General features: G+C 45.5%; 1 protein-coding gene across 5 annotated transcripts in view; it reads left to right on the top strand.

Annotated features, from left to right (window-relative positions):
• The first annotated feature begins 1,929 nt into the window (after positions 1-1,929).
• AFDN (afadin, adherens junction formation factor) overlaps positions 1,930-21,883 on the top strand; it is a 139,548-nt gene continuing 119,594 nt past the window's right edge. For all 5 annotated transcript variants that reach the window (XM_082855432.1, XM_082855435.1, XM_082855433.1 and 2 more), the window contains exon 1: positions 1,930-2,319. In XM_082855432.1, coding sequence (XP_082711558.1) covers positions 2,215-2,319 — 105 coding nt within the window. In that variant the 5' untranslated portion in view covers positions 1,930-2,214. The remainder of the gene's footprint in view (positions 2,320-21,883) is intronic.

The raw sequence follows: 21,883 nt of genomic DNA, 5'->3' as shown, positions 1-21,883 counted from the left end.
GTATACTCATCCGCCACTCACACAATGCCAATGGGGATTTTTAATGAGCCAGAAAAACAATAATAACTAACATTGATTTAGAGCCTTCTCCATGTCCTGCATCAAACTGTAGGCATTTCATGTATGCTACACATGTTTATTACAAAAACAACACTGCAGGGAGCCCATACTTATTTTCTAGCAATACTAAATTTTCTACATGTACTTTCTTCAGACACCAGCAAACTAATTGCCGGCTTTGCAAACTAATTCTTTGCTCTAAGAGCCAAGTCATTCTTGCTAATAGCATAGTCAGGAATAAAGTTCTTACTGTTATAATTCAGCTGACACTATAGCTGATGACCCGCACGGCATGTGTGGAACTTAGCTGGACAGTTCTGAGCTGTATGGACACCGTGGTGTTCACCACAACAAACAAACAAACAAAATCCCAAAACAAAAAACAACTTGAGTCTATAAAGAAGCACAGGAACTAAAAAGCATAAAGGAACAGAATGTCAGAACACAGATGTGTCGTTTATATACATATGCTTTTCCGCAAGTCACCACATTTTAATTTTGAGAAAGGAGGCTGGAGATCTATTGAAGAATTCATTCCCCCATGGCACTGGTTCAACCCCGCAGGCTTCTCTGCTGAAAAGCCTCCTTATGAAGCTGAACTGTACTAGTGCCGCAGAAAAGAGAGCTGAAGACAGAACCCAGCAGGGATGGCAGAATTCTCGTCTTTCCCAGAAGAGAAGAAATCCAACTGGTGGAGGGAAAAATCATCTGACACTGGAAAAGACAATGACAAAAATAAAGAGGCTTTGTCAAATGTAGCTCACTGTTTTCATCACTTAGCTGTGGTATTTCAGAGATGAAGGTTTTTGTTGCAACACATCACAGATAACACAGGAGATTGACTTCACCTGGCCCAGCACTGCACGGGGGAAATAAATGTCTGCTGGCAGGTGTTCTGCTGCCAAATTTGTTTTTTTTTTTTTGGCGGGGGGGAGGAGAATTAAAGAGAAAACACCTAATGAAATAAATACTCCTAAAATGGACGAAACTTGCTGCTGAAATGAATGTTAGGTCTGCAGAGGCACCGGGACACTCGGAGGCTCTAGCGCTGTGGAAAGGCAGCATCTCCCCGCGCCCAGGGGCACCTCGAGGGACCCCGTCACCTAAGGCTGCAACCTGGTGCTGCGAGAAGACGTGTTTTCTGATCCACACGCAGCCAGGAGGCCGCTCCGACCGGACACCGTGGGACCAACACCGACGTGGGGGCCCAGCCCCGGGGCGGGGGGACCCGCAGCGCCACGACAGACGCGCCCCCCCTCGGGAGGAAGGCCCAGCAGACGGGAGTCACCCCAGAGCCCACACGGGCATGGGGCGCTGCGGGACCCCGTGCGATCAGCGCCCAGAGGGGCTCTGCGAGTCCCAGCCCTGCGGCCTCCACGGCCCAGCGCGCCCAGCCGAACCTGGCCCGCTCGTCTGACCCGGCAGCGCCCGTCCGAACTCCGCCCACTAGCTGGATCCGATACCACCCGTCCCCACACGGTACCATACGAACCCAGCCCGCCCGTCTGAACCCACCGTCCGAACCTGGCCCCCTAGTCGGACCAGTACCGCCCATCCGAACCCCGCCCACCGGTCGGACCTGGTACCGCCCGTCTGAACCCGGTACCGTCCGAACCCGGCCGCCTGCCCGTCTGACCCGGTACCGTCCGCTCGAACCCGATACGGTCCGAACCTGGCTCACCAGTCGGACCCGGTACCGACCGTCGGAACCCAGCCCCGCCCGGCGGGCGGCGCGGCGCGCAGGCGGGCGCAGCATCACCTAGCGGAGGCCGGAGGTGCGGGCGCGGGCGCGCGGGCGCGGGGGCGCGCACGGCGGGCGGGGCGGCGGCGCGTGCGGGCGGGCGCTCGGGGCACACACCGGCCGGCGGGCTGACGCGGGGCGGGCAGGCGGCTGTGGCGGGGAGCGGGGCCGGTGGAGGCGGTTGAGGAGCCCGCGGAGCCCGAGAGCTCGAGAGCTGAGGCGGCCGGACGCGGCCGCGGATCCGGGAGCGCGGATCCGGGCGCGCGGAGCCGGGAGCCGGGAGCGCGGGGCGCCGGCCGGCGGGGCCGAGCCCCGAGCCGGGCCCGCAGACCTAGGCGCGTGGCCCCCCGCCCGACCCCGACCCGGCCCCGACCCCGCGGCGGCCCGGGCGGGCGGGCGAGCGCGGCCGGAGGATGTCGGCGGGCGGCCGCGACGAGGAGCGGCGGAAGCTGGCCGACATCATCCAGCACTGGAACGCCAACCGGCTGGACCTGTTCGAGATCAGCCAGCCCACCGAGGTACGCAGCCGGCCGGGGTCCCCCCCTCCCCGGCGACGCCCTTCCGCCCTCCGGGACCCCCTCCCGCGCCGGCCGCGCCCCCGGACCCGGGGTGGCCGCGCCGGGCGCGGGCGGAGCGCGGTCACCTGTGCCCCGGCGGGGGGCGGGGGAGGCGGGCGTGGCGGGGACGTGTTTCGCGGGTCTCCCCGCCCGCAGCCGGGGTCGCGGCGCTCGGCCCGGGCCCGCGGACCTTTGTCACCGGGACGCGCGAGCATGTGACCGCGGCCGCCGCGGTGGGTTTGGAACTTGGGGGTTGGCGGCCGGGAGCGTAAAGTAAATATCGGGATAGTTGTTCCAATTGTGCGGCTCTGCTGATAACGCGGCCCGGAATTGAACTCCCGTGGAAAGAAGGTTTCCTCCCATTCGCTGCCTGCGCTCAGGTGGACGGGAGGGCGCCCCTCCCCGCGCCGGCCGTGCGCGCGTCCGCGGTGACCCAGGCTGGAGCGGGGGAGGGGGAGGGGGTGAGGAGACCTGGGCTGGGGGAGGGGGCCCGGACCGGGCGGGGGGAAGATCGAGGGAGGGGGTGGGGCAGAGGACCTGGGGTGGGGGGGGGGGACGATCGAGGGAGGGGGAGGGGGGCTGGGCTGGGGGAGGGGGCCCGGACGGGGGGGGAGATCGAGGGAGGGGGAGGGACTGGGGGAGGGGCTGGGCGGGGGGGGGGTGGTGGCTGGTCCTGGGCGTGCTCCTGGAAAAGGAGGAAATCTCTCTTGCTCTCGGCCTGGGACAATGGTAGTTGTTTATAGCAAAGCTGCTGAAAGAGTTCCCAACAGTTAAAAAAACAACAAAAAAAATAGGTTTGGTCCCCATCCGCCGGTCTGGGGGAGGTGGGGGATGGGAGTGGAGGTGAGGGTCAGGGAGGGACCCTGAAAACCTATTCATCCCAGCTAGCGCTCAGAGCTGTGCTTGCTTCTCGGGCTGTAGTTGCACAGACTTTAGCCACACGAAATACACCTTACAGAGGATTTACGTCCTCTTAGGAAATTATTTTAATAGCATCTGTTTCTGATTTGTTGTAGTAGGTAGTTCAAAGTTAGTATTATCTACTAAAATGCCAGCTTTTGGGCAGCAATACTGTTTGGCAAATTTGAACATTCTCATGAAATTTAATCCCTATCATTAAACTCCAGTTTATATTTCTGAGTAAACTTGACCTTCACCTTTTCAGCGTCTTGATTTTGCCTGTGGTGGGAAAGATCCGTTTCTTCTGTCTTCCTGGGCAGAGCCATTGATCTTACTCCTTAGTTGAATACTAATATAAATTATTAGGTTCAGGTTGCCAATTTGAACACCGATACTGGGTGACTCCTGATTCACAGCTCATCTTCTCTAATGATTTTATGGGTTAGGTGCTAGTAAGCAAATTGATAATATGTAGTTAAGTGTTCATAGGCTTATTAGCACATCTTTTGAAAGGTGACCGCAGTAATTTGGCCTTCAGGATTATGTTGTCTTTCAGAATAATGAGTTCATTTTTCTTATCTCTGGCTTTAAAAATTCGGATGTAAAATATTGTTTTGGTAGATAGTTGTTTTTTTCTGTTTGAATGGACCTATTTATATATATTTTTTTTTTCGGAGATTTCCCAAGTCTGGTTGTGAAAAGGAATATTTTTTCAGTTTAGTAATAGGTAATTCAGTTTACTCTTTGGGATTTTAAATTGCATTTCAAAAAATCCTGAGTCAAAAACAGATTAGAGTTAATTGATTTTATTAATTCTATTTTTAAGCACTCGATTGAAACTTTTTCTCTGTTTTTTTAGGTATACGAGTAGTTATTAAAGTAAAACTGGCCTCTCATTTGGAGAGCTACTCTTTTCCTAGTTATTCTGTGGGTGAGAAGTTGCTGTGCACACGTGTTGAAGCAAAGCAAAAGTTAAAGGACATTTCTGGGGAATGATTATATATTTCATTTAGTAGTTTTTCCTCCCCACGTATATCTGAACATTTCAGTTTTTAGAAATGATTCTCCAGGATTATGTTAGAAAGCTCTTCATAATGAAATAAGTTGGTTTTTTAAAATACCTGTATGTTATTTTCTTAGCTCTTATATTATCTAATACCTAGTTCACACTTTACTTTTTGTTTTCTGGAGAACCTTTGCATACTATTAAGTTTATTGTGGTCTTGGAAGTTTAAGCTTCGCATTTAGCATGTATTTTTCATTATGATGTAGGTAAAAACTAAAGTTAATAATTCTCTAAATCACTATTTCAAGGCCAGCAGTTTCGATTTGCTTTATCTAAACTTTGTCGTCTGCAGTTTTTTACTATCTGAGAAATAATGAATTGTTACTGTATTTGTCCATCACAAGTCATTGTTCTTAGTTTTCTACAAGAATGTAACCATTATATTGGCCTTTATTATGGTCAGTAAATGTTGAGCAAATTTACTGCAGAATTTGATTTGTAGGAATATGATTTAAGCCTTATATGTATATATTTGGATAATCTTTTCTTATGTACATATATGAGAGTTTAGTTGTGGTTGGTTTTCTTTTGATTGCTTTTTTGGGGGTTACAGTATCAATATCTGTTATCAAATTATATAACTATAGATCATCTGTGATTGGTTTCAGGCAGCCTTGGATAACCACTGATCTGGGGTGTCTGTGTTTAGGAAGATGATAAACTTGGCTTTTTGCGTTACATTCACTTTTAAAGAACATTAGAATATGTTTTAAAATCAACTTGGTTAAGTTTGCTTCATATTCACCTTTGTGTGTTAAAGGGCTTCCAAAGAAAAAGCAAGTTATATTTTATCATTGTGTATTTTTCAACCCCTTCCTCACTCTGGATCCCAGGTCCTTTTGGAATTTAAAATGAGAGTTGATGATCTAAACTTAAAGTTGATGTTTTCTCACCAGGAGATTGATATTAAGCTGAATTAATACCTTGATTACTATGGGAAACTATAACTCATAATAAATGCTTCTAAGAGCTTTTTAGTCCTGTCTGTCCTTTTCTTATTTTTGATGTTAAGTCTTTATTTCCTTTAGGGATTTCTGATTATTTATTATGGCAGAGTTCTTGTTCCTAATCTCATTACCTCCTCAGAAGAGGGCTTCTCTAGTTACCCAAAGGTCTCCGTGTTGTTTTTTGGTGTTCTGTTGTTTAACTTATCCAAATTTTGTTATTATAGCCGTTGGTTTGTCTGAATCCCTCTCTGATTGCATGAAGGCAGGAGCTTAGAGTTTTATTGTTTTAAACAGTTTTATGGCTGTCACATGGTAGGTGCTCAGTAAATATTTTGCGGAAAGAATACTGAATATGCCTTCCTTCGTGTGCACCTTTATTCTTGACAAAATAAGATCCATGCTTTTTTTAAAACTTAGTGAAATTGTCTTTTAGGATCTTAAAGATTTATCTTTTCAAGTCTTATTCTTTTGCATAAAGTTTACACCTAAATGCAAAAACCATGCTAGGTAGTTGACCACTTCATGAGACATTTCTTAAAGTCATTTGTTTTATTACTTATTGAATTCATTGCCTTTATTTTGCATTGCTGGGAAAAAAGTAACCTAGAATTTGTGTGGATACCCATATATTCTTTATTAAAGGTAAATATGTTCTATTTTAATATTCTGATTAATCTTGAGAAGTAATGTGGTGATTCATGTTACCCAGAGGTGTGTGTAAACAATAACTTGAAGTTTGTCAGCGGAGGTGGAGTAGGCGGTCTTCAGGTGAAGCAGTGGTAATTGCATAATTTAGAGCTAAGTCTCTATTTCAGACTAATGCTTAGGTTGTAACTATGCTTTATCATACAACTTAACTATATTTGAAACTAGTTTGAAAACAACAGTTGTATTATTAAACGTTGGTACGTTAGAAGGTCTGTATTTCCGGTGAGTAATGTATAATGAGATAGGCAGTTGCCAGTGATGTGTTTTTAGTATTTATAGGTATCTCTGCTCCTTTTAAAAATATCTTTAGGGCTTCCCTGGTGGCGCAGTGGTTGAGAGTTCACCTGCCGATGCAGGGGATGCAGGGGACACGGGTTCGTGCCCCGGTCTGGGAAGATCCCACATGCCACGGAGCAGCTGGGCCCGTGAGCCATGGCCACTAAGCCTGCGCGTCCGGAGCCTGTGCTCCGCAATGGGAGAGGACACACAGTGAGAGGCCCGCGTACCGCAAAAAAAAAAAACTTTACTTTTTTTTCCTGTAATAATTGGTTGCAGTTTATGTTTGTGGGTGTGTGCTTGTGGGTATGAGATCCAGGCTCTGTGTCACGTTGTTTCCTTACCTTGTAACTGAAGCGGCATCTTGACTAGCTTCACTTTGCTGTGCTCCTGACAATGAAAAATAATTTTACTTTATGCAATTTATAGACTTAATGGAATGTAAGTGTTGTAAGTGTAGGCTTTTCTAGAACTATCAATTTTTGATTGTGGTTAATAGTAGAATAGCAAAAGTGGTTCTTTCATATTCATGAAAAAATTTGATTTGCAGAAGATCAGGATATGGTACCAAGTTGGTGGGGTGTTTAAGAGAACAAGGTTTAGGGTTATGTCATTAAGGATTTAATTGAGCAGTTGTAGTGTATAAAGCATTATTATTAGTGGTTGGTCATTATTCTGGTGGCGTAGATTAATTTGTTTATAAACAGTTTTACCAGACTTGAACTTGGGTGTAATATCAGAAAATGCTAATAAATAATATAGCAGTTATTTTGATATTAGCTTGCTTTCCTTTATTATACATAAAATGTATATATGAATAATATTTATGGAAACTAAACTGACCTCTTAATTGAACATTATTTTCAGGTTAGGTAGAGTCTGTTGATTTTGGTCCAGAATTTTGCTGTTGCTATTAGCTTCCTAGCTGGCTGTATTTCGGATAGGCTCGTTCACCTTGACGATGCCTAGGACGGTGACCTATACTTATGTTTGTAAGTTAGATACTAAGCAGTGAGCCAGATCCCACAGACCCCACTTACCAGGTCTGGGCGTGTCCCAGGCGTTGGCTGACAGTGACAGGCTGGCAGGCCCTGGGAATCCATTGGTGGCTCCCAGTCAGGGCCCCACAGGTATGAGGTGACGGTAGGTGTGGGCGTGCTGTCAAGGTGGACCATCTTTATGCAGGAGCTGTGCACGAGCTGGAGCTTTTCCTTGTATTTGGGGTCATGGATGGGGTCTAAATAAAGCAGGCTGAGGGCTGGTGGGGGGGGGGGTATTGGCTTGTCTGTCTCAAGTCATCTGGTTGAGATTTTGTTCTACAACAATAAAAATATAAAAGCTCACTTATCATTTTGGCATAGGTGATTGACCAGAACCATAATACATGTAATTCAGAAAGTGAACGTGCTTTATAAAGTTAAAGTAAGTACATAGAGAAGTATCAGTAGTTCACATGGAAGCCAGGAAAGTATTTTCCCAGTATCAGTGGATCTCAAACAATATGGATAATTTGGATTTTATACTGGCAGTTTTACAATTGTGTGTCATGAATGAAATTATTTACAGGAACCGAGATTGAATAGTTTACGATGACTGGAAAATAGCCAAAATTTCTGTGTTTTGACTCAAAAGAAGTTTAATGTTAAGGAAAAAGTCAGTTGTGTCACTTACAGAAAGTAAAGTGTGACCTTCTGTCGCTGTTGTTTGCGTCGTCGTGTTTTTAGGTTGGATACACACAGCATGCTTTGCTTTCTCAGGGCGGTCACTGCATCATAGTTGGGTTGACCTGTGGAGCATTGTTGTGACGACTGATCACACCAGGATGACAGGCGTGAGGGAGGTTCACTCTTCGGCGTGAACAAGATGAACTTGCTTAAATTGTTTGTTTTTTCCATTCCCTGACTTTACTAGTGCTGTTCGTGCCCATTTGATCTCGGCACGCTGGACAGGATCATTCACTTCTTTGTGTTTTTAAAGAAAGCCATTTTCTATTTCGGTTGGACGGAGTAAACTGGAGGAGGACATGTCACTGTTGAATCTGGTTCTGCTGCTGTCGGGCAGTACAAACAGTGGGACAGGTGCTTCCAAAGGAGAAGTCTCGCCTAGCTTCCTAAAACTCCCCCTGAGAGTTTCACTGTTATTCAGAGTAGAAGAGAGTTTGACCCTCAAAAATAGGACCCAAGAAAAAAAATGCTCATTCGTTACTATTGTTTGGGTATTTTATTGGTTAAGAGCAGTCTAGCTGGTGTGTTTTATTCTGAATCATAGCTTACAGTTCTCTGTTGCTTGATTTCACACATGTTCTGTTAAAGGAAAATCAGACTTTGGTTTTGGCAAATTTAAACCATTTGTTCCTTTAAAGAATGTACCCTCTCTCTCTTTTTTTTTTTTTTTTTTGCGGTACGCAGGCCTCTCACTGTCGTGGCCTCTCCCGCCGCAGAGCACAGGCTCCTGACGCGCAGGCTCAGTGGCCATGGCTCACGGGCCCAGCCGCTCCACGGTATGTGGCATCTTCCCGGACCGGGGCACGAACCCGTGTCCCCTGCATCGGCAGGCAGACTCTCAACCGCTGCGCCACCAGGGAAGCCCCAACAATGTACCTTCTCTTTACCCTTGTTTGCTAATAGTGGTACTTTCCATGGTGACTTACTTATTATACTTTCTATTTCCTGATTTTTGCGGGAGAACTAACAGAATTTCTATCTTATAATTTCTTTTTGTGCTGCTGTTACCAGCTTTTGGTACTGAGGCTGGAGGTTGCCAGTTTTCTCCCCTTTTGCTTTGAATCTGGTCTAGTTCCATATGTTGAGTAGAGAAAATGAAACGTGAGCAGCAATACAGTCACCGTTGGACACGATCAGATGTTTAAAAACCAGTGTATTCTTAACATGCGTGACTCTTCCTGTATTCATACTTGGTATAAAATGTGTACCTTGGGAAGGTGTCTTTGAAATACGTTATTTTTAGGTAGGTATTGATGTTATCTGAATAAATTTCTGAGTGCTCCAGACTTGTAGAGAAATGCTTGTGAAATCTACCGTGGTTTGACATAAGTTTACGATATACCATGATTTTACATGCGCTCCTTAATGGGTTCTTAGTTTATGTTACATTAGATTTTTCACTTTAATGCATTTTTGTGTTGGCAAGTACTTGGGGGGATTATTGGGGTGATTATTTTTAAGAGACAATGGTAATAAAAGTAAGAATCAGTTATATGAAGATTTCTGGTTTGAACCTAAGTATTTTCATTTCTGGTACACAATTCTCCTTTGGAAGATTGTTTTAAGTATTTTTCATATTCTGTTACATTAAGATCCATTTGTCTGTTTTGCACTTGGAATGGATCTTGTACGCATGCGTGGTTTTGTGCCGCCATGCACTGACCGTTTGGAAAATACTGGTTCGCTGAGCTATGTGGATTTTCCACATGTTGATACATTTCTTTAAACAATATAAAACTATCCCATTGTTAATATCATCACTGACTAGAAAACTCTTAAGTATTGGGAAGCTCTCAAGCTCAGTGGTGGAGACACATTTTCAAAACGCCTAGTTTTCTGTCAAAGCTCAGATTCTATTGCCGGCAGCCCTGCCACAGCAGCACTTGAAGGAAGGGGCTCTCGCTCCGTTTGTTTCTGAGGAAAGGCCCCGCATCCACATCCGAATGACTGGTTTGTCAGCAGCTCTTCCAGGTGGGAGTGGTGTTCCGTGAAACAGGCGGCTTGCTCAGCTCACAACGTTCGCGCGGTCGCACACGCGCTTTTTCCTGAGAGAGCCATGGGACTCTGATAAATGGAATTCTCTATGTGCACTTCGTATTTTGGCAAATAGAATATTGAACAGATATACTCAAGAGTCCAAGTGAAACTGGCCTTTGTTTTAGGTGTGAATGAATAGCAGTGCGAAATACGTGGGCCATTAGTCCAGTTTGCTGCTGCTGCCTCGACTTGTGGTAACGTGCCATCCGATTTACCTGTCATTACTTTTTACCGTCAGTTTAAATGCCAACGTGGTGAGAGAGGCTGATACTGCCTGAGTATTCGTAGGAAAAGAGTTTTGACCTCCCAGTTGACCTGAGAGGATCTGAGTGGGGACCGCAGGGATTCCTGGACTACAGTTTGTGAGCTGCTACCTAGAATACTTAGTGATTGCTTTTAAGAGTTTTGCTTTGGGCTGATTTTTAAAATATATTCTCAGGTGGATATTAAAGTCTGTATTCATGGTGTTTTCCAACTAGGGCTATAAAATTAACATGGAACATTTAAAGTGTGAACATAAGACTCATTATGATAGAAAGGTATATTTTAACATATATTAATTTATTTGACATATATATTGGCTTAATTTTTGTTTATAAATACCTATTTTAATTCTTAGTTATCAGTAATAAGATGCAAGCATTTTTACATTTTTGCTGTTGAAGGGTACTGGCCATAACCTAGCTAAAGCAGTGACTGTGAAGTTTTATTACTCTGATTCATTCAGGCTGTGACCTGGGCCACTCCCTCCTGGGCCGGAACAGTGGCAGGTAGCGTGGTTGGTGGGTGTGTCGTTGATGTGGGCTCACGTCTTCAGGTGCTTGTCTGCCCTTTCCAGTCTCTCCTTCCCAAACATCAGCTCTGCATTATGACAACCACTGCTGTGTAAGGATGTTTTCTTTTTGTTGTTGTTGTTTTTAAATTTTATTTTATCTATTTATATTTGGCTGCATCGGGTCTTCGTTGCTGCGCGCGGGCTTTCTCTGGTTGTGGCGAGCGGGGGCTACTCTTCGTTGCCGTGCAGGGCTTCTCATTGCGGTGGCTTCATTTGTTGCAGAGCACGGGCTCTAGGCACGCGCGCTTCAGTAGTTGTGGCTTGCGGGCTCAGTAGTTGTGGCTCGCAGGCTCAGTAGTTGTGGCTCGCGGGCTCTAGAGCGCAGGCTCAGTAGTTGTGGCTCACGGGCTTACTTGCTCCACGGCACGTGGGATCTTCCCGCACCAGGGCTCGAACCTATGTCCCCTGCATTGGCAGGTGGATTCTTAACCACTGTGCCACCAGGGAATCCCATAAAGATGTTTTTTTCCTACTGTTTTTAACCAACAAACAGTTTGTATTTTCCCTTAGCTTTAATATATCTCCCGAGAGAGAGACAGACAACACAGGTAGTATTTATATTTTAAAGCTCGCCATGCACGATATGGAATTGTAATGCTTATAAATAATAGGTGAACATATTACTTTTTAAAATGCATATGGTAAAAACAAAATATTAGAATACTGAATTTATGTTAAAGGTTAGCAACACTTAAGATTAATGTAGCTACTCAGTGGCAGCTTTTTTTGCAGCAGATATGTTGTGTTCTTCATTCATGGCTAGGTGTAAGTTCATTTTGAAACTTTGGTGACCATTTCCTTTCTACTGATAGTATTACTAAATTATTTTGATGGTGCACTGTTTTTAACCACTTAGTGAGACATGTTTATTAATAGACATCTTGTATTAATTTACCAGAGTAATAAAATACAGATGATAAATCTGAATTGCTGAATAAGGGAATTTGTGAATGATTCCTTTGTAGATCAGCTGAGCTCTGCTTCTTCAGAGGAGGAGCCTGCCCAGAGCGCCAGGGACAGTGTTTTCACCACATTTCATATTTAGGACCTCGAATATTTTGAAATGCGTTTTTCATTCTAGCTTGGCAAAGGTGACCTTGTTGAGTTCATAGTACAGTTAAGGTGTTTTTGTGCCAAACTTGTTGATTTCGGGTTTTAAAAATAATTTTTTATTACCTTCATGAAATTGTTATTTTGGGAATATCAGGGACGGTAAAATTAAGACCAGTAAATCTGGAAAAGCACTAAAAAACCTTTATGATGTTCTTTTATGGTTTACTTTTGAAGTGTATTCTTGAAAATGTTGTTAGACATCAAGGAGTTAATGCATTTGCTTTTTTCTATTATGGAGATTATGTGTGCTTATTTTAGAATATTCGGAAGCACTTGAAGTATACATGTATATTTAGTTGCATTTGGTTATTAATTATTTGCATTTTAACCAGTACTGAATCATGTTATGTTATTCATCGTGTTATTTAGATTATCTAATCAGCCAGGTCTGTCAGGAATCCAGTTTTTAAAAGCTTCGTAGGTTATTCTGATAACAGTTATAATACTTAACGTTTCGTGAATGTATAGTGTCTGTACGCATGACGTTAGTGTAAATGCTTTGCATGTATTCTCTCTTAGTTTTTACAGCAATCCTGCGAGGTGGGTACTTTTGCTAGAGTCTCATTTTGGTTGAAGAAACCAAGGCACAGGGAGGTCAAATAACTTGCTCAAGGGTATAGAACTGGTAAAGCTGGGAGCAGTGATCGGAACCCGGGTAGTCTGGCTCTAGAGCCTTCCTGTAACCACGATGAGAACTTGGAGAGTTAAGATCACTGCAATTTAGAAACGGAACAATTTGGAGCTTAATTTTAAGGAAGAACCACAGGCATGACACAGTGAGACCTTACGTGCATGCGTGTGCGTGTCTTATATATACGTGAGTGTATGGATTTTCATCTTGACTTTTTAAAGCCCTATTATATCTTTTATCTTGGAGACAGGTGATTCTGTGTTTTGTAGTCAACGTGGTGCAGCCGTATTTTATTTTCTAACTGTACGCAGACTCTTGGATACCTTGTATCTTGCACAGTAACCAAGAATTTGGTAGCTTCGCTGATAGCCTTCCTGTGCCCGAGGGAAGGAGAGGTAGGCCCTGCCTCCCTGAGGTTCGGGGCGCTCTTCTGGCAGCAGGGCGGTGATTGGGGTCCAGCCGTCTGCCCACACTGGTGCACTTCGTCCCCTTTCCTCTTGATGGCCTCCTTCACTGCCTTTCTTCCAGACTTTACTCTGGATCTGGCTGTGGCCCTGGCCCTTTCCTGGTCTGTGCCTCAAATGAAATGACAAGCAAAACTGCCGGGGCTCAGTTAATTTAACTTCATGAAGTGTTGTTTACATGTTACCTAGCAATTTCCCCCCAGGTGACACTGGAGTTTCAACAGAGTCTTCCAGAGCTAATTCCTTGTTGGTTACTGACGATTCTAACTAAGGCCTACTGAGTAAATATTTGCCTTTCCCAAACTGGAAGGGAGAATTACAAGCAAAAACGGCCGTTTTGGAGAACAGTATAGTGGACCTTTGAGATCATACTCACTTAACTTCTCTGTCATGAGCCTACGTTTTCTCTTCTTGAAAGAAATAGTAAAGCGTGGAGGAAGTTTCTCGGTGGGAAGTTAAGTGTACTTTTCTTTTATGAGCCAAGGGCTGAGTATTTGATTATGGGAACCACGCGTTAGCATACCCAATTTGTGATGACAGCGAACTAAGTGTACTCACTAAACTAGCGTTACAGGGTGATTAGATGCATGTAACTTCACGTTGTCACCCATCATATTTTCCTTATTTGTATCAGTTTGATGTTGCATTTGCCTTTAGATGCTGTGGTTCCTATTCTAGCGCAAAATATAATTTAACTTTAAAGTTATCATTAATTTTTTTACTGAGTGGCGCCTAAACTATTAAATATTACTTGTTTGTGGTTTGCACAGCTTCTGAACACGTTTCCAGTGCTTCAGGAATGTTTCCATTTCATTGGTGTAATGACGCTTGTAGACATTTTATCTTTAGTGTAGTTACAAACGCATGGGATTGGCGTCAACAGCTCGATTCTTGAGAAACATTACAGACTTTTTGTTAAGTACAGTGATCATTCTTGTTTGCTTCTATGAACGTGTGAGCAAAGATTTTGGAAATGGTTGCGCACTTCCTTCAGGGCCTGAGTGCTGTGAGAAATCGCTTCTGTGGCATATTTGTGTTTGTTTCTTTTTCCAGTGGCTTAGCCCTGTTAAAACTATGGCATTTAAACACTTCTCCTGGGTTTGTCATAGGCTAGTGCAGTGTTCATTCATTCAGACTAATATTTATTGAGTGCCTCCATGTTTTAGGCTTTGTTTATAGGGCCTGGGCCTACACGAGAGAAAGCTGAACTGCTCTATCTGAGGGAGGGAAGGGAAACAAGACTCGGAATAATGGCCCCATTGTGCCCTAAGAAGAAAACTTAAGCTGTGGCCCGCAGTGCCGACAGCGCCTGGGCCTGAGGTAGAGCCCTGGCCCTCCCACGCGGTTCCCGTGACCCTCTCTGCCGCCGCATATCCATGGGCGCTCACTCAGTGGTCACCTGCTGCGTGCCAGTCGCTGCGTAAGTGCTGAGCCTGCAAAGCTTAGTGGACCCCTGATCCTTTTCTCAAGTAGCGCCCATCCTAGTGTGGCAGGTAGACTGAAGGGCACGGCAGTAGTGTGGTGAGTGCTCCGTGGGGATGCTGAGGGGCAGGGGCCTCCTTATAGACTGTTGACATGGGTCTTGAGATGATGGGGAATTTTCCCTGTGGATCGGGGGAGGGTGTTCCTGGCAAAGAGCGTTACTGGTGCAGCAAATATGTGTTCATCTGATACCTGTGGGGCGGCGGTGATCAAGGGAGACATCTGTGTGCTGGTTTGGAGGAGCCAGGGGAGCACGTGGGGGCCGGGGGAGCACGTGGGTGGGCACAGTAAACAGGTGTGGAGGCCGGGGGAGCACGTAGGGGCCAGGGGAGCATGTGGGTGGGCACAGTAAACAGCTGTGGAGGCCCGGGGAGCACGTGGGTGGGCACAGTAAACAGGTGTGGAGGCCGGGGGAGCACGTGGGCGGGCAGAGTAAACAGGTGTGGAGGCCGGGGGAGCACCTGGGGGCCGGGGAGCACGTGGGGACCAGGGGAGCACGTGGGCTCTGCACCTCCCCTAGAGGGCAGGTCAGCAAAGCTTCACTGAGTTCATTTTAGGAAATGTTTACTCTGAGTCCTGAGGAATTTGTAGAAAAGGTGGAAAACTTATTTAAAAGTATTCAATCTGGTTGAATCTCTTTTTGCGCCCGTGAACATGCAGGTGCGTTGGTGACCTGCAGGCTGGCTTGTTCCTCAGTACTTTCTGCTCCTCCCTGAAAGAGGATCGTAGGGCTTTGCCTTCTTGGCACCAGGCTTGACCACGTGGCTTGCTTTGGCCAGTGACACGCCACTCTGAGCAGCAGCTTTAGGTCCCAGATCCATGCTTCTGTTACTGCTCTTCCCTCCTCCATGAATTAGTGTGTCCCAGGCTGGGGCTGATGAAGAAGCCTGGTGGAACAGAGTGATCACGAGAGAGAAATGGAACTTTGGAGTTGTGGCCCCTGAGCTCTTGAGTTCATTTGTTTTTGCAGCATGGCCTAGTGTGTGTCCGTGTGTGTCTGGATGTATGAGTGTGCCCGCTGGCCTGTCTGGGCCAAGGTGCCAGCTGCTGGCTATGGAGCTGCAGGTGTTAACAGGGCTGGTTTCTTGCGGGCCTTGTAAGCCAAGGTGAGAACGCTGCAGATGAAAGAAGGCGATGAAGTTTGCAGTTGAGCGCACCTGGCCTAGCTGGCGTCAGAGTCGACGGGGCAAGGGGAGAGCGGCCCTGGAGGCAGGAGGCTGACAGGGTTTACGGCAGGTGTGTCTGTGGGATCAAGGCCGCCGTTCACGTGGAAGGAGAGGATGAAACCTGAGGAGGTACAGTTGGGACTTGGAGAGTGGCAAGGAGATTGTTGAAGAGAAAAAGTTGTCCAGGACCATCTCAGGTTTGTACTTAGCTACTAGGTAGGTGGTGGTACCCTTAGGCGGAGTTAAAAAAAAATACAAGTGGTAGATTAGGTTTGGGTGGGGAAGTAAAAGGTTGTCTTTGAGATGTATTGAATTTGAGGTGCTTATGAATGTCCAGGTAGAAGTTTCCTACATAGACAGCTAAGAGGAAGGGGATGGGGGAGAAGGGTGTGGCTGGAAGGTAGCCAAGGCTGGGTGAGCCTCAGGAGAGAAAGGACCTAGGTCGGAAAGCTTGAGAACCAAACTCTCTGAGGTCGAGCGTACGGAAAGCCGGAGGCCATCCAAGTCCAGTACAGGAGAAGAGCATGTTGCTGTCCAGCCCGGGGGAAGGTTTGGAGCGAAGGTGTCTCGTGCTGAGCTTTCTGTTCTGTGATCTGCAGCCACCTTGTAACTCATCTCGTCCCTGCCTTCTTGCTTCCAATCCTCCTAGCCTGCTAAACTGCTTTTCTCGAGGTAGCCTTGGTTTCCTAATTGCCAGAACCAGTTGCCCATTGCAGGCCCACAGAAAACTTTATTTGCCCTCCCCTTTTTCTTTGCAGTGGTATTTGTGCATTTTCACCTTCCCTGGTTTCCCCCGGGTGACTCCATTTGGCTCTTCTTTCTTGGCGTTGTAAGTATTTTAACGTTGGACTCTATCCTCTACTTATTTTTTTTTAACATGTACAAACATATCTTTTTAATAAATTTATTTTATTTATTTATTTATTTTACTTATTTATTTTTGGCTGCGTTGGGTCTCCATAGCTGCGTGCGGGCTTTCTCTAGTTGCGGTGAGCGGGGGCTGCTCTTCGTTGCGGTGGGCTGGCTTCTCATTGCGGTGGCTTCTCTTGTAGCGGAGCACGGGCTCTAGGCGTGCGGGCTCAGTAGTTGTGGCTCGCGGGCTCTAGAGCGCAAGCTCAGTGGTTGTGGCGCACGGGCTTAGCTGCTCCGCGGCATGTGGGATCTTCCTGGATCAGGGCTTGAACCCGTGTCCCCTGCATTGGCAGGCGGAGTCTCAACCACTGCGCCACCAGGGAAGCCCTCCTTATTTCTTTAATTCAGAAAAGACCTGTAATTAAGTGTGGGACCATTATCCTGAGGTCTAGCGGGCAGGTTGGTGTGGAGCGGAGCTGACACAGCACATTTACTTAAGACATTGACCGTAGACGGCGCGCTTGCGTGGATACGGGCACATGTTGCTGGTGTTGCTGGGTCATGGGAACCGCGGGGCGGTGGCTCGTGGGAGGGCTGGTGTCCTGGTGGCGCTTCCCCTGTGCCGCCTTCTCTCCTCCTCTCCTGCGCCACGCGTGTCTCGGAGTTGCTGTGGGGTCTCTGCAAGAAGACAGGCGCCTGGCGTGCTTTTACTCTAGGAATGAGGGAATTTCTGAAACACGCGTAGCTCATTGCAGAGACTCACGACTTGACAGCACATTGTAAGAAAGAATAGATTCTTTCCAGAAAAACGCCGCTGCTTTTCACCTAGAGCTGTGATCTCTAGTTGGAACCTTCTGTGGTTACATTTTGTTGACGGTTCAGTGTCTGACTGGCCCCAGGAGCAGAACCTCCTTGCGATAGTGGCTGTGGAAGAATTACAATGAAGTAAGGCCTTCTGGGTGAGCAGCAGCTGGCTTATTGTTACTCAGAAGGAAGCTATAGACACCTTTATAACACCTATCAAATTCTCTTAATTTTTGATAGCTATGTAATTAATATTCCGCGTACTAGTCATACTATTCACGCTCTGCAATACAGTGTTTCGGTAATGCTCCTGTGAACATTTTGCTAACATCTCTTTCTGCAGTCGTATTTCTATAAAATAGATTTCCAGAAGCAGAATTTACATCACAGAACATTTTGATAGACTTTGCCAAATTCTTAACCTTAAAAGGCTGTTGCAGTTCATACCCCCATGGTTGTGGGTATGACCCTTTACCTAACGCTGTATATTGAGAACCAGTCCTTTTTCAGTCTGACAGTTAAAAGGTCATCGGTTTCAAACTTCACATTTCCTTGTTCATTGTTCAGGTGGAGCGTCTTTCACGAAGTCACTGGCCATTATACTTTTTAGGTGAAGTATCCCTTTCTCTGTTGCGATGTTTGTTTTAATCTTTTCAATTTGTACAAATGCATATCGATGTTTTACCCTGTATTAAAAACATTTTTTTTACTTAGTCATTTTGGTCTTCTAATTTTATATCCGTAAGTGAATGTATTTTACTGCTCATTTCTTTCTTTGTTTTTATGTACTTGAAAAGTAGCTAAAAGATCAAGGGAGCACCTGTTTTTAAAATTGTCGCTATCTTAGCTCGAGTTACAGCTGAGAGCTTCTATCGCTTTCCTTTTACATTTAGTAATTACCATAGTTTGTAAGCGTGTGGACAGCCTTTTTTTCTTAGATCAGGCTCAACTCTATTAAACTCTCCACCACCAGACTTTATAGTATCAGAAGGAGGCTTACACATAGATAGGTTTGTTTCTAAGGTCTTTAAATGTTGAACTAGTTTGGAGTTTTGCTTTATGTCCCTAGTTTTCAATATAACTATAAAATGCTAAATTAATTTTACTTTAATGATTTTATTTATTTCTATATTGAGAAGATTCTCAGAATGAACTTTAGGGGTATGTTTTTCCTTTTTAGCAGTAAATGAACTTAAAACCTTTTCCAAAAACCAGAATATGAACTTTAGAAGTTCAAAACTAAGTCATGAGCTTTGCAGAAATTAGCTTTATTGTTAGTTGTAAATAGTTAAGGTTATCTGACTACTTAAAACTTCTCGTTGATTTGATTTCTTTTAGTGATATGGTATGTATTTTTAAATTTATGTTATTTCTATAAATATCACAGTAAAGAAATTAATATGTTAAAAAATGATGATTAGCATTAAAAAAAACAGGTGGTTTTGTTTCCTGGTGTTATCTTTTAGAATCTTCTATGTGATTTGGGGGAGAGGTAGCGTATTGGATGCCTAGTAAATGGCATTTTCGGGGGAATCACTCATTGTAAAAGTCATCATTAGAACTGCGTGTGTGTGTGTGTGTGTGTGTGTGTACCAAATGTTGTTTAACTCTGCCGAGCGATTCTGCCTTGTTAAGACAGTCAGTAATTACATGATTATTTTGCTGGTTTGGTTATTTGGTTGATGTGAACAGCCACCTATAAAAGAAGAAAACCGTGAAGTACAGCTGTACTTTGCTATCAGTTTAAATTGTCTGATTTTAAAGATGAAAGTTAAATTTTAGAACTTTGTCATTGCTTTTCACCCTAAGTTGCTCAACCCTCGACCTCACCCAAACCAGTGACCTTCAAACCGCCGGATGCGTCACCACCTCGCGCCCCTCTGACTTGCCCCCACGCCCAACTCCATCTGCACTTGGCCTCCGGGTCTGGTCAGCTCTCCTTTGCCGCGGGGAGGAGCGCCCAGGTCTGGCTGTGACCTCCCCTCTGCCCCACAGGAGCTCTTTCCTCCTCAGGGCTTCAGGTGCCGGCACGGCCCAGTTTGTATCTGCAGGTGTGGTCACTGCCCAGAAGGGACGTGTCCGGCCCCAGTGCTGACTCCCCACTCCGCGCACACCTGCATCCCCTGCAGCCTCCCCACCTGAGCACCAGCTGGCCCTCCGCTTGGCTCTCACCTTGCGCCCCAGCCTTGCCCCCGTTCCAGCTCGCAGACCTCCCGTTCCATCAGCCGCGGCAGAACCTGGCAGCTCTGCCTTCCAGGCATCATCATCGTCTCGCCTGTCCTCGGCATCCCCGCTGCCTGCTGCTGGCCCAGTCCAGGAGGGCCTCCTCCCTCACCTGGGCTGCTCCAGTAACCTCTTGCTTTTTTTTTCCCCTCCCACTGTCTACCTTTGCCCCCCTCACAGTCTGTTTCCCATGCAGAGATACACTTCTAAACCTTAAGTTAATAATACAGTTTTCTGTTCAGGCTCTCAAGTGGCTTTACTGTTACTCAGAGTGTAGCTCAGCCTCCAAAGCCCAGCACGATGCTGTTTTCGGAGAAGGTCTAATGCTGTGTTTTCCCGTCTCATTCTGCTCTAGCAGCAGTGGTCTCGCCATTTCTCAGATGTGCCCACCAGGCTTCTGCTTGGGGTCTTGCTCTCGTTCTCTCTGCTGGGAATGTTCCTTCCCTACAGCTCAGCTTTTGTTCAAGTCCCCCTTCCACTTACATCCCCCAGTGACTTTTGGTCCCTCTGCCTTACTTAATTCTTGTATCACCATCTGTCATTGTTGTGATCTCCTCCTGTTCGATTCTAAGTTCCGTGAGAACAGAGACGGTTTTGTTTGTTATTCTTCCCCCATCGCCTAGAGTTCGGGACAAGAAGAGGAGGAGGGGGTGATGATGGTGATGATTTAACTGGAGATAAAAATGTTCTACCCCCTAGGCTTAAGGTCTGTTCTGAGTCTTTTTTGGTTACTAAATTACAGTTTTCATTTCTTTTTGAAACGTTTATTATGGATTGTTATTCCCGTGTTACTTAATATTTACATTTCTAATACAGCGTAGAAACGTTGCTGTGAAGTGAGCTTTGCCTTTGAACTGGCTGGTGTCCCAGCTTTGGAATCTGACCCGTGGCGATGGTTTTTATTTTGTCCTCCCTTCTAGACAGTTCCTTCCCTCTCCTTCCATTTCCATTCCTGGAGAATTATCACTGGAAAATTGTAGGGAACCCTTGTCCTGAAGAGCTCTGGCTAGGAGGTTCATGGTTCTACCACAGTTGGCATCCTGGGGGGTCCTCTGTCGTGGGGGTAGCGCTTTGGGGGGTCCCGCGCGCCTCCCGGCCCATCTCCTGTATGAGTGACTGTCGCGGCCACGCCTCTGACATACTACACGCCGAGCAGTGGTTTAGATGCACAGCCAACCTGTCCCTCCATTTAATTCCCAAATCAACAAGGGATGTATTATTATTATTACCTACATCTCTTTCAGTTGAATGAGGCTCAGAAAATTCAAGGTCTTAGTAGTTATAGTTCCTTCTCCCTTTCGGCCTCCAGAGATAACTACTGACCTGAAGACGGTAGAGAATAGTTTGTGTGTTTGAACTGTTGTGTAGTATTCCTCTGTCCATTATCTCTGCTCCTGTCTAGGGACGATCAGGTTGTTCATAGCTGTCCCGTGTTACAAAGGAGGATTTACAGAACACCCTTGTCCGTGTTTCCTTCTGTGCTAATGACAGTGTTTAGGAGGATATCTAGAGGTGTAATTTCTCGGTCAGAGGCCATACACAGTTTCTAATTTACCAGGTTCTGCCAAATTGGTCTTTGAGATGGTCTTTGAGATGGTTACACCAGTTGACATTTCAGACCTCAGAATTCCTCACGTCCACAGTATATTCAGATGTTTTTGTAAGCTGGAATATATGAAATAATAATTATTACTTACATTAACCTGATTTCCTTGAGTGAACATGTTTTCTTACGTCTGTGGTCATTCTGATTTTCTCTTTGAATTACCTATTTATATATATTTTGTCCTTATCTTTTTCAGTGAGCTGTTTGTATTTTTCTACTTGATTTGTAGGAAATCCTACAAATCCTGAATACTAATCTGTTGTACATTATATATTTTGCCAATATATTTTTGTTTATAGTTTTTTATTGTTTATAATGTCTTATCACGTAGACTTAAAAACTTTAAAATGTAGTTGGGTTCATCAGTCTTCTCCTTAAACTTTTGTTAGACCTCTTCCCTCTTGTTTGATGAATATGCTCCATGTTCTGTTCTGAACGTTTTACAGTTGAACTTTGTACGTTCAGGTATTTAGTCTAATTAGAATTTCTTTGCAATATGGGACTCCCCCGACCCTCCACCCCCATTGTAGCCCAGTGCTTCAGTGCTGGTTTTTCTGGCCTTCCCTTTTGGACCTCTCTTTATAAACTCAGTGTGTGTCAGAAAACGCTGACACATTTGCGTTATCTGTCGTGTAGTGGGATGCTTACCGATTGCTTAGTCTGCATGTGGCTGAAAGTGGGGAGGGTTACA

This window comes from Leucopleurus acutus, assembly GCF_964270905.1.
Source record: "Leucopleurus acutus genome assembly, chromosome: 15".
Classification (NCBI taxonomy): domain Eukaryota; kingdom Metazoa; phylum Chordata; class Mammalia; order Artiodactyla; family Delphinidae; genus Leucopleurus; species Leucopleurus acutus.
This window is presented reverse-complemented; position numbering and strand designations above follow the sequence as displayed.